General features: G+C 53.1%; 1 protein-coding gene across 7 annotated transcripts in view; it reads left to right on the top strand.

Moving 5' to 3' along the window:
- Positions 1–27,058, top strand: part of NDRG4 (NDRG family member 4) — an 80,077-nt gene that overhangs the window by 43,894 nt on the left and 9,125 nt on the right. For 4 of the 7 annotated variants that reach the window (XM_019455761.2, XM_019455764.2, XM_019455758.2 and 1 more), the window contains exons 2-7: positions 12,998–13,092; positions 17,894–17,938; positions 25,405–25,510; positions 25,732–25,852; positions 25,937–25,999; positions 26,115–26,175. In XM_019455761.2, the coding sequence (XP_019311306.1) occupies positions 13,021–13,092; positions 17,894–17,938; positions 25,405–25,510; positions 25,732–25,852; positions 25,937–25,999; positions 26,115–26,175 (468 nt within the window). In that variant the 5' untranslated portion in view covers positions 12,998–13,020. Of the gene's footprint in view, positions 1–7,599; positions 7,696–12,997; positions 13,093–17,893; positions 17,939–21,908; positions 22,078–25,404; positions 25,511–25,731; positions 25,853–25,936; positions 26,000–26,114; positions 26,176–27,058 lie in introns of those variants that run through there. The other 3 variants (XM_019455760.2, XM_019455762.2, XM_019455763.2) reach the window with 3 other exon arrangements.

The following is a 27,058-nucleotide window of genomic DNA, read 5'->3' on the forward strand; positions in this document are numbered from 1 at the left end:
CCGGGTTGGAAAAGCCCTAGGCAGCTCGAGTGGACTGTGATGTTGCCTTTTGGGTGTGGTGGGCAAGTCCTGCCCTCCAGCCCATGAGCCCTCTGACCCCACACCCAGACCTGGCTGCCCCTATGTGATTGCAGGGTGGATGGGTGGGTGCTGGGCCAAGTGGAAGAAAAGACCTCGGACCTTCTGTTAGGTCTCCTGATTGCAGAAACTGAGCCTAGGGTGACAAAAAAGGACACTGTGGGGCAACTGTGGCATATGGATGTAGGGCACACGGGGCCACCGGACTCTGTCTCTCTCTCCCCCACTCCTACCTGTTCGGGTCTTTGGGTTGTTTTGGTTCTGTCAGGTCCTGCCTCTCGATGGCGAGTTGGCTGCTGGCTCACAGACCATCCTCCCCATAACCCCAGCGAAGAGTGTCCCCAAGGATGCCAGCAAAGGCCTGGTCCTGACGGGAGCCCGAGGCCCTCCCTGCACCCTCCGAGGCCACGCCCTGTGCTGTGTCCCCCTGGTTTCCACTCACTCACTCCCACCTTGCCGCTGCTTTCCCCTCCTCTCCTTTCTCTGGGCTCCAGCCCTGGATACCTCTGTCCTCACTCACCCCCTGGCTGGCCCCATCCGGTCTCACGACTTTGGGCACTGCCTCTGTGGTGATGTCAGCAGCCCGGCCATTGGCTTCTCTGTCTGCTCAAGGCTAAACCTGCCTTGAGAGAGCTTCCCAGCTCTCTCCTCACAATGGCTCAGAGCAAAACCCAAGTCATGCTTGACTCTCTTCCCTCCCTCATGCCCCACATTGATGGCCGACAGCTCCCACTGGTTCTGCCATCAGGACACACCAGAACCTGAGTGCTTCTCCACCTCCACTAGCCGTCAGGTCTCTTCCAGGTCATTGCAACTGTTCTCCCTATTCCAGCCCCCACGTCTGTTCCCCCCAGAGCAGGTGGAGGGAGTCTTTAAGATGGAAATCCTCTCACATCACCCCTCTGCTCAGAACCCTCCAGCACAACTCACTCGGAGGAAAACCAGAGTGTTCCTAACAACCTTCAAGGCACAACATGATCTGATGCTCCTGCCCTTACGTCTTTGTCCCCAGGTCCTTCCCCACCCACCCACTCCCCAGCTCCCCTGAACGTCCCAGACAAATGCCTGCCTCACAGCCTCTGCCCTTCTCTCTGGCCTCAGTGCTCCTGCACGTCCCCAGAGCCCTCTCCCTCACCTCCGTGAGCCCTGTTTCAGGCTGTCTACCCCCTTCTCTGACACTGCTTCCTCTATTGACCTTGGCATGTCTGACACACCATAGATTAACTCAGACTTGTTGATGTTTATCTCCTCCCCTAGAAAGTTCCACAAAGGAAGGACATTTTGTCTATAATAGTTTCTTGTCTTTGGTGCCTGGAACAGTGCCTGGTACGTAGTAGGTTCTCAGTCAATATCTAGTGAGTGAATGAATGAATGAATGGATTTTCGCCTGAGCCACCTGGCCACGCCTGGGAGTGTGGTTATCTCTGCCTGAACCACATGGATTGGGAATGGGGGGGGTGGGCAGGTAATGTTTCATAAAAGGAAACCAGGTGCCATTACAAGTAGGAAAGACCTGGGTGTTGAGTGAGTCCTGACACAGGGCTCCCTTCTGTAGACATTGTGTTTGAAGCAGGAAGACTCTGGGAGTTGCTTGGTGTGAGTCCTTCTCTCCTAGGTGAATGTTGTTCCCGAAAACACTAATACGTTAGGCATTTCACAGGGGCTTCCTGTGAAAAAATACCCCGTAAGAAAGTTGCTCCCTCCTATTCTCTAAATCGGACTATATTGCAGACTCCTGAGCTGGACGAGGCTTGCTGCCTTAGCTTACCTCTTCGGATCTTGCATACAGATCCAGGACAAGTATATCTTTGTTTCTGGGAAATCTGCCAAATGAGGCAGATACACAGCTGAACTGAAGCACCAGTGTTAAAGAAACTTGAGAATCTGTAGCAAAAAATAAAAAAAATTAAACTGCCACAGTGGGCTTTTCAACTTTTTAGGTAGGTCACGGTTACCCATATCAGCAAGGTTACTGTGCACCTGTGAGGGCTGAGTGAGAAGGGGCTGGCTCCGTTGAAGAGCTAGCGGAGAGCATTGCTTCATGGAGTATACTGCCCACTGGAGAGAGGAAGCTGCAAGTTCTGGCCGAGCTCTGGCATTCCCCTGGTTTCCCTTGGGCAAGCCCTTTCCTTTCCCTTGGCTTTCTGCCTCTTCAGCATGTTAGGGTGGGCCTCCAAGAAAAATGCCCCACATTTAGATTCATTTCAACAGTATGGGACAGAAAACCCCAAGATACTAATAGATTAAACAAGATAAAAGTGTACTTCCCTTCTTTATAAACAGAGTCTGAAGATAGGCCATCCCAAATCATGGCTTCATGATTCTCAGGTACCTAGACTCCTTAGTATCCTGCCCCAGGGTCCAAAATGGCTGTTCAGGGGCACCTGGGTGGCTCAGGAGGTTAAGCATCTGACTTTGGCTCGGGTCATGACCTCGTGGTTCTCGAGTTCAAACCCTGCATCAGGCTCTATGCTGACAGCTCGGAGCCTAGAGTCTGCTTCACATTCAGTGTCTCCCTCTCCCTCTGCCCCTCCCCCGCTCACACTCTGTCTCTCTCTCCCTCTCTCTCTCTCAAAAATAAATAAATAAATAAACAAAATGGCTGTTCAGGCCCCCACCTGCACATCTATATTCCAGCCGGCAGGAAGAAAGATGGATTAAAGAATAGCATGTCTCCTCCCTTTAAAGTCACATGCTTCCATTTACATCTTACTGGAAGAATGTTGTCACATGGTCATTAATAAGTTTTATTGCCATTATCCACCTGCCTGTCTAAAACGTAGGGATCTAGGGGTGCCTGGGTGGCTCAGTCAGTTGAGAATCAGACTCTTGATTTTAGCTCAGGTCTTGCCCTCATGATCAAGAGATCAAGCCCTGTGTCAGACTCTGTGCCGAGAGGGGGGTCTGCTTGAGATTCTCTCTCCCTCTCCTTCCACCCCTCCCCACTCTGTCTCTTTCAAAAATAAATAAATTAATTAAAATAAAATAAAATGTGGGGATCCAGGGGTGCCTGGCTGGCTCAGTTGGTAGAGCATGTGGCTCTTGATCTCAGGATCATGAGTTCAAGCCCCACTTTGGGAGTAGAGCTTACTTTAAATAGATGGGTAGATAGATAGATAGAGACTTAAAAATGTAGGGATCTATTATTAAGGAAGAAGGAGAGAACAGATATTGGGGGACGATTAACAGTCCTTGCTACAGTGGCACTTTTACTGGTTCCTTACAGTAGCTGCCCACATGGAATGTTATTGGGGTTCTAGTTGTGTCTCTCCTTGGTCTGTGTTTAATTCTTGGGGCCATGTTGTGCAAAGAAACAGAGCTCCCACATTGGTGCTCAGCCTCCATAGAAGGAAATTTTATGAAAGAGCTGTGTTATGGCAACTCTGAGACACACATGTTTTTTGTACCCTCTCATGTCTAAAGAGGCTGTGTTGGGGAGACGGGCTCAGCGGTGCTGTCCTCGCTGTCTCGTGCACCTCAGAATCTGTGGTGGGGAGGGAAATCCTGGAGACAGCAGCAGAGCCCCAGTGGGAAATGCCACACCACCAGCATTCCTGATGTCAGAGGATAAGCACGCAAGCAACCACAATTTCAAGACAGTGACTCAGGGACATCGACGCTGGATGCGGAGAAGTTTTAGGAAAACTTTAAACCATTTATTTCACGTGTAGTTTCCTTTTTAATTTACAAGAGTGATAGATGCTCTTAAAAATCTGGGTCTAAAAGAGTGAAGTACAGGGGTGCCTCGGTGGCTCAGTCAGTTGAGTGTCTGACTTCAGCTCAGGTCAGGATCTCTCTGTTCATGAGTTCGAGCCCCACATCGGGCTCTGTGCTTACAGCCCAGAGCCTAGAGCCTGCTTTGGATTCTGTGTCTCCCTCTCTCGCTGCCCCTCCCCCCGCCCTCGTGCTCTCTTTCTCTCTCTCTCTCAAAAATAAAGATTAAACATTTTTTTCATAATAAAATAAAAGGGTAAAGTACAAAAAACTAGCTAAAGTAAGTACAAAAGTTCTGAAGAGAAAGAACTCATTATGTGAGTAGCAGTTCTGAAATTACTTTGTGTGTATATACCAGTAATGAGCAAATAAGTGAAACTATTATGGATAGTGAGAGCCAGGTTTCTTATTATGGCAGAAAAAATAACAAAGAAAGGGGGAGAAGTAGAAAAAAACTGTTGTGTTGGGGTGCGTGGCTGGCTTTGTCGGTGGAGCATGTGAATGTTAATCTCAGGGACATGACTTCAAGCCCCACGTTGGGTGTGGATCCTACTTAAAAAAAAATTAATGAAAAATTTATTTTAAAAATAGAATTAAAGGTGTCAGTATATATTTCATTTCATCTATTTATTTATTTTTTAAGTTAATTTGTTTTGAGAGAGAGTGCAAGTGGGGAGGGGCAGACAGAGACGGAGACAGAGAATCCCAAGCAGGCTCTGCACTGTCGGAAGAGGGCCCGACGCAGGGCATGAACTCACGAACTGTGAGATCATGATCTGAGCCGAAACCAAGAGTTGAACTCTTAACCGACTGAGCCACCCAGGTGCCCCTTAATTTCAGATTTATACACACACACAGATGGCTAGATGTACAAGAGTGTGTTAGCATACTTACCTACATATCCTAACTCTGCTTGTTAAGACAGCCTGGAACAATGGAACCCCAGTGGCAATGAGCACACTAGTGCCCAAATCTTGGTTTCCTTTTTTTTTTTTTTTTTAAAGTTTTTATTTTTAAGCAATTTCTACACCCAGTGTGGGGTTTGAACTCACAATCCCGTGGTCAAAGAGTCACGTGGTCCACCGACTGAACCAGCCAGGTGTCTCCAAATCTTGGTTTCTAAATAGCATTCTGCAATATGAAGAAACTGGGCTCTCTGGAGGAATGGTTGATTCCAGGATTCAGGCAGAGAAAATATGAGATGAGTTTAGAACATCATAAGGAACCAGAACACTTGAAACTACTCAAAACGTAATGGGTGTGTGGTAAAAGAACTCAACTCAGAGGACCCAGCTTGGAGGAACCCCCAATGACCAAATCTGACCCGGTGTAAACAATGAAATGATGATTGGATTATAACCCATAGACTAGAATAACTATGCATAAGTCCATAGTAATGTAAATAAGTAATTGGATAAATAAGTAATTGGAGGAGAAAGGACAGCTCTTTCTTACAGAAGAACTCCAATTAATAAATGTAGAAGGGATGGTGGAAATAGAAAAGTGTCATTAAGAAAACACAATAACGACTGTAGGCAGAAGTCGTCAGTGGTTGCTACGGTTAGTGGGGAACATATGACGAGAAACAGGAAGTTGCATAATCTCAAAATATCTTCCCACAAGATACTTCTTAATTATAAAGAGAAAAAATAATAACTTTACACTGGAGAAACCTGCAGACACCACCTTAGTCAAGTGGTCAAGGTCAGTGTCCCTAGCAATAAGACAGACTGACTGCCCCTACTTCCTGATAGGGTGTGGTGAGAAGGGCACGTGGCATCTCTTCTATTCCTGCCAAAAATGCATAACCTCCGTCTAATCATAAAGAAGAAAACAGACAAACCAGGGCACATGTGTGGCTCAGTCGGTTAAGTGTCTATTTTCAGCTCAGGTCACCAACTTGTGGTTTGTGAGTTCGAGCCCCACATCAGGCTCTCTGCTGTCAGCACTCAGCTCACCTCGAGTCCTCTGCCCGCCTCTCTTCCTGTCCCTCTCCCGCACGTGCTCTCTCTCAAAAATAAATGAACGTTAAAAAAGAAAGAAAACAACAGACAAACCCAAACTGAGGGGCATTCTACAGATTTAACTGATCAGTAGGTTGAGCCGACTCGATTTCAGCCCAGGTCCTGATCCCAGGGTCATCCGGGGTTGTGAGATCAAGCCCCGCATCCATGCACACAGCCTGCTTAAGATTCTCTCTACATCTGCCCCTCTCCCCCCCACCTCGTGTGCTCTCTCTCTCCATCTCTCTGAAAAAATAAAAAGTAAATAAAATAGTGTTTTCAAACACAATTAGGTAGGTACCTTGTGGTGCTCCAGGTGTAGATGTTCCATTCTCCTGACATTCATTTGGGTTGTTTCCACTTATTTTACTCTTCCGAACAGTGCCTCTTTGCACACACTGCCTCATGGTGTATCCTGCTATCGGGATAGAGACCTCAAGACAATTGCAGAGTTGACAGGCCTTTGCATTTTTACAAACTACCGAGTTGCCCTCCAAATAAAGTGGAAACTCTGCAGTCCAGCCAACGGTAGGTGAAACTCTACCGCTTCCCCACAACCTCACCGACACTGAATGCCATCAATCTTTTGGTACTTTGAAGTCTAAGAGAAGAATCATTCACTCATTCATCTCATTCAACAAAAAAATACTAAGTGCCAGCAGAAAATACTAATGATCCGTTTCGTTATGATGTAGGGATGCAATGGGGAAGGGCGTTCTGGGTGGAGGGAGCAGCATGAACAAAGGCACTTGCTTCCTGTGGGTAGAATGGGCTCACGGGGTCAGCTGGGGCCATTAGCTGTAAGGGTCAGGATCCCCACATGGCTGCCTTAAGCACGGTGGAATGTGCTGGAAGGGTGAGTGAGTGAATGTGTGTGTGTGTGTGTTGTCAGGCTGGCGGTGGTTGTGGGGAGATGGGAATTCATAGGCCTAAATCAGGAAAATCAGGAGAACTGGTCTAGTTCAGGTTGAGCATGAATCAAGGGGCCATAACTAGAGAGAGGAAGTGGAGGCTGGACCAGAAAAAAAATCATATCCCCCGTAGCCTCCTGTTGGGTATCTAGTGTAGGAGGCAGAATACACATGGAGTGTGGGGTTTTTTTTAAGCAATTTTTTTTATTTTGTTTTATTTTATTTTTTGAGAGAGCACACAAGTGGGGGAGAGGGACAGAGAGAGAGAGGGAAAGAGAGAATCCCAAGCAGGCTCCACACCAAGCACAGAGCCTGACGCAGGGGATCCATCCCACAGCAGTGAGATCATGACCTGAGCCGAAATCACTTAATCGCAGGTGCCCCTGGAGTGTGGATTTTAGAGCACGGCTCTGGGTTCCCTTCTGGGATTTGCCATGGGGGGAGGGGAGGGCTGCACCATCACTCCCGCCTTGCACCTTCATTTTTTTTTCTCATCTGTGAAATGGGGATGCCGAGGGAAGGTCCAGTCCCCATCCCGGCTCCACCCCCAGTGCTGTCCCAGCCTTTTGAGGTCAGGATAGGGACAGGGAGAGGGATAGAAGGGGCGAGCTAATGTTAAGGCTCCAAACCCCTACTTAGTGCATTTGGAAATTGAGTTCCTCATTTCTGGGGTCCCAGTTTCTGGGGATTCTTTTCAAACCATGGTGCTGGCCATGCGGGGGTGGAAAGGTGTTTGGGTGCACAGGCTTGGACATGAGTCACATGCCCTCCCGCCTTGTCTTTCTTTATCTGTGGCACAGACCCCTCCGCCGGGTGGAGCGGGCCAGTACCAGTTTGACCCTGCTCCTGTTGCAGCCTATTTCATTTGCTTGTGGCCTTTCCTCTAATAACAGGACCTTACAACCAGGACTTTTAGGGGCACAGCATCCACATGGCACTTTGGACCATGACCTTGACCATGATCTGCCAGAGGCCCTCTTACTCTTGAGGTGATAAACCATTGCACAGTCCTGCCTCTTTTCTCTTGGGGTTCAGTTTCTCCCTGCCCCACAAGGTCTGGATCACATGTATGGTTTCTCCTGCATAAACTAACTTCACTCTGTTTATGTCTTGCCTTTCTTCCACTTTGGTTCCTGTGTTGCTCAGTGAGACAGGGATGGGTGTTTTGGTGTGGGGAAGGGCTCTTCACTATGCAGCACTCTCCCTGCCCAGCACCTTTCTCACCTCTGGGCCCTGGGCACTAAATACTAGTAGGAGTCCCCTACCCAGTTGCTAAGACAACAAAAATCCCCGCAGTAGATTTCCAGACATCCCTACCACTGTCTGAGCAGTGCTTCCATTCAGCGATTGCTCTGTTAGGATATGTAACTACTACTGAGCAATTTAATTGGTGTATTTATTGAATAGTTTCAGGAATGACCATAGTAATCACTTATATATATTTTTAAGTTTATTTATTTATTTTGAGAGGGGTAGGGGCAGAGAGAGAGAGAGAAAGAGAGAATCCCCAGCAGGTCCTGTGCTGTCAGCTCAGAGCCCGACGCAGGGCTTGATCCCACAACCTCAAGATCACGACATGAGCAGAAATCAGGAGTCAGACACTTAACTGACTGAGCCACCCGGGTGCCTCTGTATTTTTAACACTAACACATCTGAGGGTTTACATGGCCCAGACCTCAGCATAGAATCATATTTAAAGAAGCACAAACCAGGGATGCCTCAGGGATGCCACCACCAGGGGTGGCTCAGTCAGTTAAGTGTCTGACATTGGCTCAGGTCATGATCTTGCAGTCCATGAGTTCGAGCCCTGTGTTGGACTCGGTGCTGACAGCTCAGAGCCTGGAGCCTGCTTCAGATTCTGTGTCTCCCTCTCTCTCTGCCCCTCACCCACTCGTGTTCTGTCTCTCAAAAATATATAAATAAACATTAAAAAAAGATTTTCTCTTTCTAGGAAGGAAGGAAGGAAGGGAGGAAGGGAGGGAGGGAGGGAGGAGCACAAACCAGGAACCAAAAGTAATTTAAAAGAAATGCAGGTCCTCGTCAAGAATCACCCACATCCACGCACCCACATCCACGCACATCCCTGCCGCTGCTCCCAGCTCCCGTTTGCCCTGTGATGTGACTCTGTCACCTGGTCAGAGAGGCCATGTGTCCATTCCCCCTACTGCAAACATCCGTGTAACCTTCCTGCCAGCACGTGTGGATCCAGCAAAAGACAGCAGGAAAAGAACCCAGAGTTGCCTTATGCACAAGGAGGAAGTTAAGCAAGACCCTGATCAATCACCTTTGCTAAATTCTATTTGTCCCATCCAGATGGGTACCAAAATCTTCCATTTAAAAGGCATTTTTGTATCCATTGTCTCTGATGCACCTCTGAGGTGGGCAAAGGAAAGCTCATGCCCCCAGTTTGCAGAGAAGCATCCTTTTAGTGGTTTTGCCCAAAATAAAGTGAGTGACAGGGAAGAAATACCGGCCATGGTTCCAGTGACTCCAGGCCTCAGCACCGAGAATTTGGAGAGTTAGAATAATCCCAGGCTTATATGGATCTAACATGCTAGAATCAGGGATCAAAAGGGAGAAAAAAGGGCAGGGTGAAAAGAGCCATCACTGTTGCTTCCCAGACCCCTGGGGTCGCCCACCCAACTCTGCCCTGTGCCACCTATCTCCTTGCAGATATGACCGCGGCTTCTTTGTGGGAGGTCGATAGGAATGTCTCTTCCCCTCCCTGCCCAGCTTTTCTTTTCTTTTGAAAGTTTATTTATTAATTTTTTGAGAGAGAGAGCCAGTGTGCAAGTGGGGGAGGGGCAGAGAGAGAGGGAGAAAGAGAGAATCCCAAGCAGGCTCCACACTGCCAGCCAGCACAGAACCTAATGTGGGGCTCAAACCCACAGACCGTGAGATTGTGACCTGAGCCAAAATCAGGAGTCAGACCCTTAACTGACTTGAGCCACCCAGGTGCCCCCCGCCAGCCACCCAACTTTTCTGATATATAATTGATATTAACTTTATCTACGTTTAAGGTATACACTGTGTTGATTTGATAAGGAATTTCATTTTCCTTTAACTTATCATCTAGCTGCCTTTTTTTTTTTTTTTAACCATAACTTTCTTATGAAAAAGCTTCTAAGCCAGCACCCTGTGGGAATGTCTCTGTTCTGAAGCCCCACATCACCACCTGCTGGGCCCTGGGCTGCCTGTTTTCCATGGGCTGAGACACTCCCAGCTCTCTGAATTATAAGGTTTCTCTCCATCCCCCTTCCCCACCACCCCCTCGATCACAGGCCATCTGTCCCTGCACTGCCCACTCTCAGCCCTTTTCATAGCACCATACTTGGGGAGGATGGTCTCCACAGTGGTTTCATAACAGGCTTGGGTGAGGGTGGGGACGCCCCAGTGCTGCCAAGGCGTTTAATCGAGTTGGCTATTCAAGGAGACTAGCAGCTAAAAAAGTCCTAATGGGGGAAGAGTTTTCCAAGGTGGGGGCCCTTCTTTCAGCTCCCCACCCAGATGGATGGATGAATGCACACATCAGAAAGGATGGAAGAGAAAGGGGGAGGGGAGAGGATGCCTTTCTAAAAATACAGCCCATCTGCATTGTGTTAGCTGGTTTCCCCGGAAACCACTGGGAACAGAGAGCTCCAGCATGGCTCAGAGGTGCAGGGACCTGGGGGCCTGAGTAGGCAGGGACCTCCCTGCTGGGCTTCTTCCCTGGGGGGTGATGGTGGGGGCCCTGCCCCTCTCCATTAGCTTCCCATGAGGCCTGGTTGGCCATCAGCTCCCAGCCCAACCTCAGCACATCTAAACCCCAAACTAGACTCAGGTGGGGATCCCCATGCTATCACAAGGCATCTTGATAACACTCTGGAGGACTGTTGCTTCCTGCTTCTAACAGGAGGGAAGGAAGCCCAGGGAAGGTCTGGAGCTGCCGCCTGGTCTCATGACAGTCTGCCATGGGCATAGGTCCCATCTGAGGCCCTGTGCCCTTGGGCCCCACACAACCACAGTGCAGACTCCATAGTCACTGGGCCTTCCATCTGGGAAAGGATGGGGTGGGATGTGTCTTCTGACCAACCAGCTAGTGGGATTGTCAGCCTTCAGGATGGAAAGGAAAGTCTGAGGGCTTCACCCTTTTTTTAACGTTTTTTTTTTTTATTTTTTTTATTTTTGGGACAGAGAGAGACAGAGCATGAACGGGGGAGGGGCAGAGAGAGAGGGAGACACAGAATCGGAAACAGGCTCCAGGCTCCGAGCCATCAGCCCAGAGCCTGACGCGGGGCTCGAACTCACGGACCGCGAGATCGTGACCTGGCTGAAGTCGGACGCTTAACCAACTGCGCCACCCAGGCGCCCCCTGAGGGCTTCACCCTTAAGGTGACCAAAATAGAGGGCCACCTGGATGGCTTAGTCGGTTGAGTGTCTGACTTTGGCTGAGGTCATGAGCTCACGGTTCGGGGTTCGTGAGTTCAAGCCCCACATGAGACTCTGCACTGACAGCGTGGGGCCTGCTTCATATTCTCTGTCTCCTGCTCTTTCTCTGCCCCTCCCGTGCTCTCTTTCTCTCTCTCTCTCTCAAAAATAAACATTTAGAACAATTTTACGAGTGACCTAAAGAGAATTGGGGGGGGGGGGAGGGGTGTGAATGGGAGGACTGAATGAGCACTGGACTAAAGCGGGGACTCAAAGACCCCCTTTCCAGGCCTGGCCCTATCTGGGCATGCCATGGAGCCTCTCTTAGCCTTGGTTTCTTCATCTCCCTTCCCTTGAGGGTAAAATCAAACAGCACAAGAAGTCCTTTGTAAGCCATGAAATGCTTGGGAGAATAAGGCACTGCTGATCATCTGCATATAGCCTTTTAAAAGTGTTGGCTTTTCTAGATTTCAGATGGTAAACTCTAGTTTTTCAGCCCTCCACCTAGGAATAATGCCTATAAGCTTTATATGTACATCCTTTCCGGCTTCTCTGTGGAACTATTCCTATTTTATAATCTCAAGGATACTGCATGTTTTCTACCTTCTTTTTCCATTTATTATGACACAAGCATTTCCCCATGTTATTACATGATCGTTTACAAGTGATTGACCTGCAGTCTGTGGAATGCCCTATTCATGGACATTTAGCTTTTTCTATTTTATTATTATTATTATAAAAGGCACTGTGGTGAGCATTCTTACAGATAAATCATTAGGTGCCCTCTCTGGTTTCCTTAGGAAATTTCTTCCAGGGAGAGGACTACGGAGTCCAAGAATATGAACCTTTTAAATTACTTTAATTCATTCTGCAAAAATGTCCTCCAGAAAGATGTAACAATTTATGCACCCACAAGCCGTGCAAGAGAAATGCCAGTTCTGGCGGGGGGGGGGGGGGGGGGGGGGAGGTTGGTGGGAGTATCTTGCTTTAACTTGAATGTCTTTGACTTCTAGTGAGCTTTAATATTTTCTCGTGTATTTATTGGTCAATCTTAATTCTTTTCTGGATTTCCAGTTCACGTCCTCAGCTAGTTTTTCTGTTACTGCATTCTAATCTATGACATCATGAAATCCAAGTAGGAATGGCTGTGCCAAGCTGGACAGATTGTCTCCGACGCCCCCACCACCACCACCTCCAAATATACACACAGGCGTGCATGTATACACACATGTGCACATGTAACCCTTCCCTGAGGTTTAGAACCCCAGGGTCTCCCAGGAACACTCAGCTGTTAGGGCCTGGGACCTATCATGTGGCTGTGGGTTGAGTGGCCATCCCTCCCTGCTGCTGGCACATGAAGACTGGCGCCCCCTCTTTCACTGCACACTGCCTGCCACACTGGGGGGCCAGGCTTTTCTTCCCAGGCCCCCAGGACAGCCCTGGGTTCTGTTCCTCCCCGTCCCTTCCGGGACCCCGCTGTCCACTTCCAACCACAGGGGGCTTCTGTCTGCATCTGCCCCTGCATGTGGCCTCCCCACACCCATCCCCCTGCATCTCAATAAATGCAGAATTTTCCTTGAAATTGTTTTAGGAATCATCCTGTGGTGCCTTTTCTCTTTTCTTTCTTTCTAAACATGCTTTAATTTTTAAGAGCAAATAATATAATGACGTCTTCTGAGCCAAACAGGCGGCTCTTTGCAGATGAAGCCTTGCTACCCCATGAAGCACTGCGAGATGCAGGGAGGATGGGGCAGTCCGTGCGGAGCCCTGTGCCCCTGCCTGGCCTGGGCTTGTGCTGCCCCCCTCCGCAAGGGGGGAGATTAAGCATCAGGGCCCAACCCTCATCCTCGTCCGCCCTTTCTCCCTCCCTCCCTCCCTCCCTAGGGCTCCTGCTCCACGACGTGACCATGGCCGGGCTGCAGGAGCTGCGATTCCCCGAGGAGAAGCCACTGCTCCGGGGCCAGGACACCGCTGAGCTGGTGAGTCGCCCCTTCGCGGTCCTGGGGCGGAGGGCGCCACCTCGTGGCCAAGAAGGAAAACTCGTGCCTTCCCTCCAGTCTTGCTGATGGCAAGGAGCCCTCCAACCGCCCACGGGGAGCCGCGGGCCTGGCGGCTTTGGCAGTCTTTGGGGCTGGGAGGCTGTTTGGGAGAGTTATTCCCATTTCAGTGATGAGAAAACTGAGGCACAGGAAGTTAAGTCACTTGGCCAAGGTCGCATAGCTATTGGGGAATGAGGCCATACTCAACCCTCAGTTCTGAGAGGCCCTGGAGCCCCAGGACGTACCCACTGGGGAGTGCCAGGGCCTTTCCTCACCTGCGGCCTTCTGTGTCTTTCCTCACAAGCCTCCGAGGGACGAGGGCAGATATTACCAACAGAGCCGTCGGGAGCAGTAGGACTGAGGCTGTCGAGGTGTTTGTGTCCAGAGGGCTCCCACTGGGGCACCAGACATTAGATTCCAGAGTTGTTTCTACCCCATGTCCTGGTGACACCTAGCACAGCCTCCCTCCCGCTCCCTGCAAGGAACAGCTGAGGGTCCACTGCTTGTAGAATCCTGGCATGTCAGGACCCCAGGTCTCTGCTGGTTGTACTTCCCACTCCTCCTCTTACAGGTGGGGAAGCCAAGAGCTCAGTCCCGGAAACCCCACCACTCCGGTCTCCACCCTGCCCTTTCACAGCCTCCAGCCGGGAGGGGAGTCCAAGCGCCACTGGGGGCCTCCTGTTGGGACAGAGTGGCTGGCTGGGGCTCCGGGGCCCAACCACATGAGGCTCAGGTCCTGCCCGTTATCTTCAAGACAGAACCTTGAGTTAACTGACAAAACCTGAGTATGTGGGGGCAGCTCCCAGGAACGGTCAGGGGGTGGCTGGTGAGCTGCACCCGTCCTAGCTGTCCTGCCTCCCTCTTCCAGGCCCCCTCATCTCCTGTCTGGCGGCCTCTCCCCAGTGCTCTCCTTACCCTACAACCTTCTAAAGCACATCATGTCACTTTCTGCTTGAAGCTGGTCAGTGGCTGCCACCTGCTCGGAGCTACCGCCACCATCCTTCCCAGGCCCAGGATGAGGCGTGCACCCGCCCCCCAGGCTCCCCGCTTCCTCCCTCTTCTGCTGCCGCCAGGCCCACCACTCTTCCTTGTACTAGCCAATCATGTTCCCAGCTGCTTCCTCCGCCTGAGGTACCTAGCCCCGAACTTCCCCTCATTTTATTCAGGCTCTGATCAAATGCCCCCTCCTCCAAGGGGCTTTGTCTGACACGGGGTCTGATATTGACGCCCAGATCCTGTCTGTTTGATTTCTGGTCTCCCTGGTGCCTAACCGAGCCTTGCACAGTGTAGGCTCTCAGCGAAGAGGGTTGGGTCATCACAGACTGAGATGCTTCTCAGAAGGGAGTTTCTCCAAACTTCTTGAAAAAGCCTCTCCTCCTCACAATCCCTTTCAACTCATGTGAGCAGAGACCAGCCTGCTTGTGAGGCTTGGTGGGCGGATGGTGCCCTTGGGGACCCCTGGACCCCATCACAAGGGCTGAGGTGTGGGATCAGAGAGCGGCCGCACGGAGGTCTGCCTGCTGGTACCAGGTGTAGGTCTGTGGTCGGCACGTAGAACTGAGGGCACGACAGCCTCACGCCTCCGTGCCTGTCCTTCCACCCTCACCTCAGCACCCCAAGACATGCCCCCACACTCCTCCCCTGCCAGCCCGGCCCAGCCTTCGCTGGCCCTCCCGCCCTGACTCGGCAAGCATGGCTCCTTTGACCAGCAGCCTGGCTCTGCTTTCTGTCTGTCTGCTGCATCTGCTGTCCCTCACTTCATCCCACCTGGACCTGGACCAGAGTTTGCCACTGTGACGTGCTCGCCCTGCACAAGGGTCTGCATCTCAGCCCTGTGTGGAGGCCTCAAGTCCCCAGCTCAGTTTCTCTCTCCCTCTCTCTCTTTCTCTCTCTCTTTCTCTCTCTCTTTCTCTCTCTCTCTCTCTCTCTCTCTCTCTCTCTCTCTCTCTCTTTCTCTCTCTCTCTCTCTCTCTTTCTCTCTCTCTCTCTTTCTCTTTCTCTCTCTCGGGTTGGCACAAGCCCCATGCCGTGGACCTGGTCACGTCTGCTTTTACCAAAGGCACGTTAAAAGCCCCAAACACCTGTGTGCTCCCAGCGTGGCCATTGTGGATTCTAGTGGCCTCACTCTTTGCCTTCCAGAGCTATTCTGGCTCTGGCTTTCTCTTCTGCTGATTCGCCTTTTGTAGCTGCAGTGTGGGAAGGGGTCTGTCCCCTCACTTTTTTCTTTTTCTCAAGATATATTTGAGAGACAGAGTACAAGCAGGGGAGGGGCAGAGAGAGAAGGAGACACAGAATCTGGAAGCAGGCTCCAGGCTCCGAGCTGTCAGCACAGAGCCCGACGTGGAGCTCAAACCCACGAACTGTGAGATCATGACCTGAGCCGAAGTCGGACGCTTAACCGACTGAGCCACCCAGGTGCTCCTCTGTCCCCTCACTTTTTAAACCTGCAACCTGCTAGGTGCAAGGTCTTGAGTCCAGGGAGGAGTCAATGTTTCCACATCTCTACCCGCCATCTCTCACTGTTTCAGGTTTGCTCACCTCTGAAGACTCGGCCGCCAGGTGTCCAGGGCTCTGTGGGAGAACTGTTGCCCCTTCTCCCTGTGCCTGCATCCCCATCCTCCCCACAGGTGCTCCTGGGCCTCCTCCCACCTGCCTTCCTCCCACTGTTCCTGCACCTCCAGGACCTCCCAGGGTCTCTGGATTGCCTTGTATTATTCCTGCTGTTGCTTGGTTTGGGGTCCTTTCCCATCTCCTGGGGACCCCCAGTACCCTGAGAGCACACAGCACACCCTGCCATTATCTGCCTCATCCCTTGTGCTGACTTGTTTTTAACAAAACTGTTACCTTCTCTGAGATAACTGTGCCCTTAGGATTCCCAGGTATAAAAATCTCTCACATCTCTTTCCCACTTGGGGGTGATCTTCCAGTGAGAGGATTCATCAGTAACCAGCCTCGTCCCCTTCCTGAGACCACCATCCTCTCCGGGAGGCTCTGGGAGTGGCCTGACCAACCTCCATGCTCTCCACCCCTCCCCCAGGCAGAACCCTCCTGGCCCTGGAGGAGCCAGAAGGTGAAGCCAGAGGACAGCCATTGTGTCTGATACAGTTCGAGCTGCAGGAGACCTGGCTCTCCTCCTTGGGTGTGAGGCCCTCTAGTGCCATCTTATTCTCTCCACCGCCCCCACCGCCCCAACTGCCACACAGCAGGTGGCTCAACTTTTCCTTATTTTGAGAGTAAAACACCCGAATTGCTGGTTTTCATTCTTTTTACTCCTGTGATTTAGGGTCATTTTCTTTCTTGTACTTAGTTGTCCACCCCTTGGGTTGCCGTCCTCTGATAACATCCCCATCCTCATCTGATTGTCTCATTTATCCGTGTATTTATTCAGTAGAGCCATAGGGAGCATGTGCAGCATACAAACTCAAGTGCAGAAGTATAAAGGACAGAGTGACAGCTAACACCGTGCTTCTCTTGAATCCTCGCAGACACAGGCTTAGAAGCAAGGTGGCCTGCCCTGTTTGTCATAGCTGAGCAGAGGGGAGGAGAGGTTTCTAGACAGACACAGTCAAAAGCAAGGCAGAGACCCAGGATCTCTGGTTTTCCTGGAAATGTGCTGGTCCTCCCCTCGTCCTCATGAGGTTTCCTTCCCTAGACCAGAACCCACAGAAGACGAGTGTCTGAGGGCTGGTAGGTGGCATTGGGGAGAACCTGGCCACACAGACATATAGGGTTCTAGCCCTCTTGCACTCTGCCTCTCTGTGCCTTGCCAACAATGGGTGCTTCTGAGCTCAGTTCCCCTCGTTTGCAAAGTCAGACTCGTTCTTCCTAATCTGTTTGGATTTGGGAAGCCCATTCCATTACAGGCTTTCTGGTAGGAGCAGAGTCAGACACAGTCCTGCCTTCATGGCACTTACAGCCCAGTGCAAGGGACAGGCACCGGAGACTCATACCGTTTGGGGTAAATGAGCCTGAAAACAGGAGACCTCTGTGCTTTGAGAGCACAGAGCAGGCACGTCTGGAAAGGTGGGAGCAAGCACAGGCCCAGACAGAGCCTCTGTGCAGCTTAGTAAAGCCCATGAGTTCCTCCCTCACTGCATGGGCCCCAACTTCCCCATCCCTAAAATGGGTGTGCTGCCATGTCCCAATGACCTTGAAAACCATCTGTGGGGGGAAGCAGGACAAAGTGACAAACGGTAAAGATTTGGCTTCATCAGAGATCCCACCATTTAATAGCTGTGTGATTCAGCCTCTCTAAGCCTCACTCTTCCTACCTGTAAGATGGGAATCTTCACATTTTATTATTTTTTTTTTACGTTTATTTATTTTTGAGACAGAGACAGAGCATGAACGGGGGAGGGTCAGAGAGAGAGGGAGACACAGAATCTGAAACAGGCTCCAGGCTCTGAGCTGTCAGCACAGAGCCCAATGCGAGGCTCAAACTCACGGACCGTGAGATCATGACCTGAGCCGAAGTCGGACGCCCAACCGACTGAGACACCCAGGCGCCCCAAGGGAATCTTCACATTTTAAATGAATAGGTAGAATTCATAGGATGAGTCGCTGCTTGTAGGCTCGTCCATCAGGCACTTACTGGCCTGATGCCTGGGAGGCCCTGCATCACTTTTGTTAACAGTAAGATGGACTGGGGAACAGCTAGTGAGTCTGCTCAAGGCTGAGCCCCTGTGGTCCCCCTGGGCCAGCCAGGACCTAACATGCCACCTCTCTGTTTGCCTCCCCTTAGGAGAACTCCGACACCTTCCTCTTGGCGGTGGACACAGACTGGAAGGTAGGTCTCAGCTCAAACTGCCAAGGTAGGGGCCTGACAGCTGGTTGGCACCTTGCCTTGCCCAGCCCGGCCCCAGAGGAGGGTCACAGCCCTTCTGTGCGGGCACCTTGCAGCCTCCAGGACCACCCGCCTGCTCACAGCAGGTTTATCTGCCCTCTGCCCAGTGGAGACGTGCCGCTCTTTCCCTGAATGGGACTGAAGCAGGGGTGAGGCCTGGGGAGAGTGAGGATAGAGATGGGATGCTGTCATCTGAATCAGCACTTTCCTCCAGTGAGGAAACTCTCCAGTGAGGTTGGTGCTCTGAAATAGCTCCTGTTTCCATGGAAGCTGTTGCCGGGACAACCGTGTCCTCTTTAGTTTGATGCCAGATTCCCCGTGAAAATTGAAATTGTTCTTTGTTTTTATTCCTCTGCGCGATGAGTTCGCTCACTTAGCCAGCCGTTTCTCTCTGAGTCCCATCATGGCCATTTATTTCCGGGTCTTGGAAAACATCCGATGGAAGACACAATGGGGAACCTCAGTGGGTTCCAGGGCCCTGCTGGCCATCAAAACCTGCTGAACAAAATCAGATCCTTCTAGGCCCTTCCTCCTGGCTAGATGGAACTAGCCCCCAGGCCACCGCCCTGGCCCCGCCTGACTTCAATTTGGTTTGGTCTCAGAGCCCCAGGATAGCCCCAGCCTCCTGGTCTGGATGCAGGGTGACAGAAGAAGTAGGGTGGCCTGCAAGCTGCGCCCCCTCATGCACAGTGCTGCAGCAAGGATCCAGATCCCAGGCCTGTGCATCAGGCCCTGTGTCCCTTCAAGGACACCAGAGGAGGCTTCAGAACAATGCATGTGCTCTGATCCCTGGGGAGCATCAGTTCAAACACAAAGGGCTCTGGAGCTGAGGGCAGGATGGGGTCTGGGGAACAAACAGGAGCCCGTGAGGAGAGAAAGGAGGGACGTGGCCAGGAGATGGCCCAGGCCCAGCTGGAGATCAGTACAGGCACCTCAAGGGGGACTTCTCGTCCTCCCTGCTCAAATGAAGGCAAGAATGTGTGGATGGACAGCCCTCAGCCCCTGCCTGACACCAAGTGGGACCTGCCAGACCAGGTGCTGACTACCAGCCCCCAAAACACACCCTGGAGGTTTTGAAAGGAGAGAAGGGAGTCCTGGGGTCCTTTGCAGCTCAGTCCTTGTGTACCAGGCCCAGCCCAGGGCTACTGCTGGCAGTGCCTGGGACCCTCTGCCTGGTAAAGGGCAGCATGTGCTAAAAGGCACCTTGCTGTCTCCAGTTGCACCACATGGAGGCTGCACAGAGGCTGCCTTTTTTTTTTTTTTTTTTTTAGACGAGCAGCTGAGAGGACGGATGACCGTTATCTGGGCCAAGGCCTGGCAGGGATTTTATCCCCTTTGATTCCTTGCCTCAATGGACCCAGCCAGTGGGGGAGGCAAGACAAACAAGAGCCAGACAGACCTGGGTCCAGGGCCTGGCCCTGCCACTTATGAGCCATGTGACCTCCAACACACGTCACTGCCTCATTTGTACAGTGAGGACAGAGCTCGGACCTCCCCACGTGTTTGTAGGGAATGATGCCCAAGGCCCAGCACTCAGATGCTGAGAGAACTGTGGCTATGGCCACCACAGCATGGAGTCAGAGGCAGACTACCCGAGTGTGGTTCCTGGTTCTGTGTGACGTTGGGCAGGTTACAGAAATTCTCTGTGCTTCATTTTCCTCATCTATAAAGTGGCTGTTAAGAGGATAAAATAAGGTAGCACCTGTAAGGCATTTGACAGAGACTGACAAGTGGGAGATAGGCTAGTAAGCATTTGCTACTCAAAAATGTGACCTCAGGCCCGGAGTGCTAAGGTGCTGGTAAGCTCCATGTTTACTAGCTGTTTGGGACACTTGACTTCTCTGTGCTTTAGTTTTCTCATCATTTTCCACAGGTGTGTGAGGACTGTGTGTTATTCTTGCAGCTACTCATGCAGACAGCACAGCTATTCTCCCATTTACAGATGTGGAGGCTCAGAGAGGTTGACTGACTTCCCCAGGGTCACACAGCAGAGAAGTGGCAGAGATATGACCGGAGCCTAGATTTGGCTGGTAGGACCTGAGCCTGCCTCGTCCAGCACAACTGCACAACCTCCAGGGAAGGGGCCAATTCCCAGTTTGGAGAGGCACACGGATTGCCCGATGTCTCCCCTGTCAGGGCCTGGGCAGGCATGGGCTCAGGTCTAGAGCCCCTCATGCAGCTCTTTCTTGTCTTGGTAGCAACTCTTCAGGAAAGCATGGTTCCTGTTCTACAGTTGAGGAGGCTGAGAAATTAAAAATCCTTACCCAAGGTTACCCAGCTAGTGGGTGGGGGAGCCGGGACTTGAACTCAAGTCTATGGATTTGAAGGCAGTGAGCCGAGCAGAAATCGGGCCATGGATTGGAGTGGGCAGTATCCAGGATCAGCTTCTCAGCTGGGTCCAAGGGTGGCCACTCAGAGGTCAGAGGCTGGACTGGGCATAAAGTTAGAAGGCAACCATGGAAGAGCAGGGGTTTAGTGGCAGAAAGGGTGGGAGGATACCCCCTTTGAGGAGCAGGTAGGAGCATTTTGTGGACAGGGCAGGGGGCGTGGCTGTGCCAAAGTGGCCGCAGGGAACAGGGAACATGGCTAGTAGGTGCGGGGCCGTGGGACACCGTGCTCCATATCCTGGCAAGAGGTCAGAGATGGGGCAGGGAAAGTCGTTGGTGCGCTCCAGACAGAGGATGTGGCCAGGAATAGCACATATGGCAGGTGTTGACCAGGTCACTGGGCACCAGAGATGGGGAGGTGACCCCCTTCCCTCAGTGCTGCCAGACAGCACGCAGGGCTGTCCATGCTCCTTCATCAAAGAGACAAAATGGGGGCACAGGCGCCTAGCACCCTCCTTCTCTGTGTGGTTCCTGCCGCCTCAGTCCTTGGGCTCTCTCCTCTGCTCACCTCCCTGACCTATTTCCTCTCTTCTGCCTCCTCCTTCCCAGTTTCCTCTACTTGCAGGACTCTAACCAGCTCTCCACCCAAGTCCTTGCTGTTCAGGACCGGGCAGAGAGCCTGAGATGGCCTCTGCATCCTGGCGCACCCCCCCCCCCCCCCCACCTGGGAGCCAAGCCCCACACTGGTTGTGGGTGGGTCTGCAGGAGGTGGGCGTGTCCACTTTGACAGGCTGACCCCAGTCCCTCCTCTCCCTGGTAGCCTCCAGCCCCTTGCTGCAGGGTGGGGGTGGCAGCCCCTTGCTGCAGGGTGGGGGTGGGGAGGGCAAGACTGGTGCGTCCCCACCATACCTGCTGGTTCTGCAATCTGCCCAGGCCCCCTGCGCCCAGAACCCCCATTTCAGCACTGTGGGCAGGTGCTAGGCGTGCATGTGGGCAGAATGAGGGCTACCTGAGGGGAGAACCTGGGGAGTGGAGAAGGAGCATTCCCTGGAACAGGGTCACGAAGGAAGGTTGCCCCAGACAGCCAGTCACTTCCCCGTCCCTTCAAGGTTAAGTCATCCAGACCTTTCTGACGCGGAGATTGGGCTCGGGGCCATCTCAGGCCCTCCCCGCCCCCCTGGGAATGGGACAAGGGCGGGGCCGCCTTGGGCATGCCTGTGTGGCCTCCCCTGCCCCGCGTTAGTGTCCGTGTTCATGAGAGCTCCTGTGTACCTGACACAGGGCACACCTGTATGTGTGGTCTCTTCTCTCATCTTCCCAGGACTCCTCGTGCAGCTGCAGCTGTTGGTGTGTGCCCGCGCGGGAGGTGGGGGGGCGGGAGGTAGGGGCTAGGGACCATCGAGGATGATGTGTTGCTGGGGGCGGGAGGAGCAGGGGGAGGAGCAGGAGCCGGTGAGAGAGGACTTCGGAAGCCAATCAGAGTCAGGTTTGTCTCCCGACAGCCAATCTGGAAGCGGGGGCTGGGGGCGGGGGGAGCGTGTGGCTGCGCAGAAACCCCGCAGGGAGGCGGGGCCGGCCTAGGCCACGAGCCTCTGCTTATAAATGGCCCGGGAGCGGCGCCCCATCACAGCGTCGCCGTCTCCCCTTCTCACTGCCCCCTCCCTTTGGACCGTGGTGACTCAGGCCTTTGTTTGCCCTTCCTGGTAGAGGCGGATCGCCTTCTCGCTCGGCAAGATGCCGGAGTGCTGGGATGGGGTGAGTGAGGGCTCTGGGGGCGGCCAGGTGGGCAGGGAGGACGGGACATCCCTCTGCCCCTGGCGGCGGATCTGCCTTCAGTCGCCTCACCTTGGGAGTCACTGAGGCAAGGCCAGCAGTTTCTAGTCTCCCTGGTGACCCTGGCCTGCATCAGGGGTTAGTTAGGGTTTAGCTGCTAGTCAGCGTCTGTGGGGAAGGGCTGTGACCTGTCCGCAAGCCTGGGTGGACCGGTGTGCCAGCGCGTGCACATCCCCCTGGCGGTGTGTCCTCCGTCTGGCAGGTGCCCGGTGGGCGTCTGCCTCGCGCCTGTGACCATCTCAGCCCTGGGGCAGGCTGTGTTCACTGCACGTGTCGGGGTCTCCACCTTTCTGATCCTGCGAGGGTTGTCTTGGTTGTTCGGATCGCCTCACTGAAGTGACAATCGAAGGACAGCCTCTTCCTTCCTTAGGAGTTGCTTGCAGCGCCTCCGTGGTCCCCAGGGAACTGCCGCGCCAGTCGGGCTGAGGCGGGGAGGTCTGGGGGAGGTGCTACCCGAGCCTTCAGGCCCAGGTCCCTGCGGGGGAGAGCTCGAGGAGGGGGTCGCGGGTCTTACTTGGTGGGTGGGGGAAGCCAACGCTGGAGCCATGAGCCTGCGGGGCGGGGGTCAGGGCAGCAGTGCCCAGGGGTGCTGTCCTTCCTCCAGGAGGGAGAAGCAGGAGCACACCTACTACACCCCCCACGCCTGGCCTGCCCTGAAGGTGCCACAGACCACCGGGTGCCCTGCACCCAGGCAGCAACGTCAGCGCCTACCCCGGGTCTGCACCCGGGGGGCCGAATCCCTGATGCGGTTTGATGGAATGAATTGTACTAGCCCCTCCCCCAGCCCTTCACCCCCTCCGTGTGCTGAAACCCGGCTGGGAGCACCCCCCTCCAGTCCTCAAGGTCACAGGAGAGAGGAGTCGGACGGCAGAGAGAGGACGTCAGAGCCCCCTCCCTTGCTGCTGCGGCAGCTGTGCCTCGCGGGCGCCCACCTGGAGGCGGGGGCTCTGACGTCACCAGGAGCCAATGGGAGCGCTCGGCCCTGAGGGCTGGGGGCTCCTAGTGGGTCCGGCCGCGGCCCTTGGATCACCCCTCTTGTGCAGGACCCGGAGGAGCGGGGACACTGGGCTTCCATCTGGCTGAGCTGGGTCTGAGCTCCTGGATTGGCGGGGGAGGGTTCAGCCAAGTCATTGGGCCGCAGAGGCCCAGCAACCGGGCCATTGCCCTCCACAGCCCATCCCACCCGGGCAGTTAAGCCTTAGCGGGGAGAGCATTGCCCAGGCACCGGTGATGGTGTTGCTGCGGTCACACCAGGGCTGGGGGGCGGGTAGACACCCCTCACGCGCAGTCAGAGGGTGGAAGTCTGAGGTGGTGGTGGTCTGAGGGTGGAAGATTGCCACCCTGGGCCCAGACTTGAACCCGGCAGGGCTAGAGCCGACCCCACATGGACCTACCCTTCACACCCGCAGGAAGCGCATTGCAGCTCTTGCCCCTCCTGCCCACAACCCTCCCAGTCTTTCCCCACCCTCCCTCCATAGCACTGTGCATCCCTCCTGCCCCAACCCCTACTCTTCAGAGCTAAGAGACTGTGGAGGATGCTGCATACCTCCCTGCCCCCCACCCCACCCCCCACGGCCACCAAGCAGGGCCAGGCAGCTCTGGAAAACTGCCTGCTTGCAAATCTATTGGGTGGAGCCTTGACTGCATACCCCTGATCTCTGAGGCTGGCACCTGGCAAGGCCTGCTGTACCTTCTCTGGACTTGACCTTGGGAAAGTTATTTCTCCTTTCCAAACTTCAGTTTGCTCCTCTGGGGCTTGGGTCCCTGTGAGGAGTAAATGAGAAGACACATGAGAAGTGGCTGGTCAGAGTCAGTGAGCAGGAAGTGTTCCTTGTTTTCATGGCCCTGAGGGAGGACAGGCCTAGGATGTGGGGAGGCTGTGGTGGACCTGGGACCACTTAGAGGACATCAGGTTTCTTTAACAAGGCCTCACAGCAGAATTGTGGCTCCCAGGGTGTGGCCTTTGGCCATAGGGTTTACATCACCTTGTCATTCCCCACTGGAGACACAGGCCTGAACAGTGGTCCTCTGAGGCCTGACCCAAGAACACCAGGCCCCAGGAAGCTGTCTCCTGCCTCCTGAGTCTCCCCTTTTCTCTCAGGGGCAGGAACATGGTATCTCTCTGAACCTAAGCATCCTCCATCTATAAAAGGGGCAAAGGCATGCATAACATGCATGGCACCTGGCACACATGTTGTCCCTTTCCTGCCCTTGACCTTAGCTTCGCCTCCAACTCAAAGGGACAACTCACAGGGATCCCCTTGGTGCGGGGCAAGGCTGTTAATTCAGCTCTGACAGATCCTCTTAGAGTCTGTCCTTCGAGTGGCCCAAAGTGACTAGTTGGCAGTGGGACCAGCCAGCAGGGCACCTCCCTAAGGCTCAGGGACGCCTGAGCACTTCAGCCTCCTTTTCTGCAAGTGCTACATGCTCCACAGACATCAGCTTCTTCCGTTCTCATTGGGTCCCCGTGAGATGCGTGGGAAGAGGTGGCTGAGGCACAGAGAAGTGGTATATACCCTGTTCAGAGTCACACAGTAAGGGACAGAGGAGGTCTTGAACCTACATCATCCAGCACCTGTTTCCTGAAGGACTAATAACCCCAAGCCACAAAACCAAGGGCATGAACACAGGAGGATCCTACAGTGGTCACTGGAAGAAGGCCTTTGGGGTGGGAGTGCACATCTAACCATGCCCTGTTGGAAGGGAGGCCTTGGGGATCTGGGGGAGGGGCATTCGAGGTGGAAGGAACAGCATGAGTAAGAGTGTGGAGGTGGGAGCCAGGGTCAGGTGCAGGGGTTGGAGGCTGGGCTTGGCTGAAAGGGGAAGGTTACTGCAGATTCTAAGCAGGGCTGTTGAGGCCATTCACCTTCTGAATGGAAGAGGAACATGGTGAGGTCGCGACTCAGGTCAGGGTGGCAGAACTGTCCTGGAGGGGCTGTAGAGAGACAGAGAAAACGAGCTTCACTGGACTCTGCAGGGCTAAGGGCAGCAGGGCCTGGGCACTGGCTGCCCACCCCACCAGTCTGCAGAACTTCCCCGTGCAGACTGGCTCATGCTGTCCCTGTGCCAGACGCCTCTGGGAAGGAGTGCTCCGTCTGCTCTGTTCTCCCTGGGGGCTGCTTGGGGTGATGAGAATGAGATGCCCCCCTGTTGGGAGGTGGAGGCCCCACCACAGGCCCAACAGCCCCCAGGCTGCCCATGAGCCGCAGTGAGGGCTGCCCAGAGTGTCTGGTACCGTTTCCCCTCCAGGAACATGACATCGAGACGCCTTACGGCCTTCTGCACGTGGTGATCCGGGGCTCCCCCAAAGGGAACCGCCCGGCCATCCTCACCTACCATGATGTGGGCCTCAATCGTGAGTGCACCCCAGCCTCATCCTGCCTTCCTCTGCCTCCCCTCCTTCCCCACAGGGCCCCGGAGATCCCCACTCACCCTCAGCTTGGTGCCCTTAGCCATTTGGGCCTTGGTGTCACTGCTGGGCCACGAGGCTGACCACCTCTGCCTTGCCCTCCCTCTCAGGGCCACAGGCCTCCCTACCCCTTTGCTGAGCCACAGCTGAGAGGTGTGTCTTTGCAGACAAGCTGTGCTTCAACACCTTCTTCAACTTTGAGGACATGCAGGAGATCACCAAGCACTTTGTGGTGTGCCACGTGGATGCCCCTGGTCAGCAGGTGGGGGCGTCACAGTTTCCCCAGGGGTAGGTACCGGGGAGCCCCCCTCCAGGTTTCCCAGCTCTGTGCCCCAGGCAGCACCTGGCCCTGACCTCCTGCTCTGCCTGCAGGTACCAGTTCCCCTCAATGGAGCAGCTGGCCGCCATGCTCCCCAGCGTGGTACAGCACTTTGGGTGAGTCTCTGCCCTTACCCTGTCCCTGTGCTGGGGGGGCCATCAGAGTCACCTGATGGCAATCATGGGAAGTAGCTCCCCGAGCCCTGGAGTGACCAGCCACACTTTCCACCAGGTTCAAGTACGTGATTGGCATCGGAGTAGGAGCCGGAGCTTATGTGCTGGCCAAGTTTGCAGTGAGTCTCCTTACTTCCACCCCCACCCCAGGGCTGATGTCTCCTGGAGGGGGCCACCCTTCAACCATAGGAACATTTGCTCTTTCTTCCTTCTCCTTCCCCTCCCCCCACTTCCTCTTCACTCAGAAAAGCCCTTTGTTTTCTTTTATTCACGCAAGGAAATAAAAAAAGAGGGAGATTACTTTTTCCATACATTTCCTCAAAAGACTAGACTATTACTTGCTTACCATTATCCACAGCCAAAGTTTCTTTTAGCGGCAAACCATACAACTAACTGCTCTAGCCACTAAGTAAGGATTATCCTAATCACTCATTCAGTAATTAGGGTGATATTTAAACATAAGGCTTTTTTTCCCCTCTTTTCAAGTTTTTATTTAAATTCTAGTTAGTTAACATAGATGATAAAATTGGTTCCAAGTGTAGAATTTAGTGATTCATCACTTACATACAACACCCAGTGCTCATCACAAATGCCCTCCTTAATACCCATCCGCCATCTAGCCCATCCCCCGCCCACCTCCCTCCATCAACCTATTTGTTCTCTATCGTTAAGCCTCTTATGGTTTCCTTCCCTCTTTTTTTCCTTCCTCTATGATCATCTGTTTTGTGTCTTAAATTCCACATACGAGTGAAATCATATGCTATTTGTCTTTCTCTGACTGGCTTATTTCACTTAGCATAATACCTTCTAGTTCCATCCATGTCATTGCATGGCAAGATTTCTTTCTTTTTGATGGCTGAGTATATTCCATTGTGTACGTATACCACATCTTCTTTATCCATGTCCAGTCAATGGACATTTGGGCTTTTTCCATAGCTTGACTACTGTGGATAGTGCTACTATAAATATTGGTGTGCATGTGCCCCTTTGAATCTGTGTTTT

This window comes from Panthera pardus, unplaced genomic scaffold (assembly GCF_024362965.1).
Source record: "Panthera pardus isolate Hobbes unplaced genomic scaffold, ASM2436296v1 HiC_scaffold_18, whole genome shotgun sequence".
Classification (NCBI taxonomy): domain Eukaryota; kingdom Metazoa; phylum Chordata; class Mammalia; order Carnivora; family Felidae; genus Panthera; species Panthera pardus.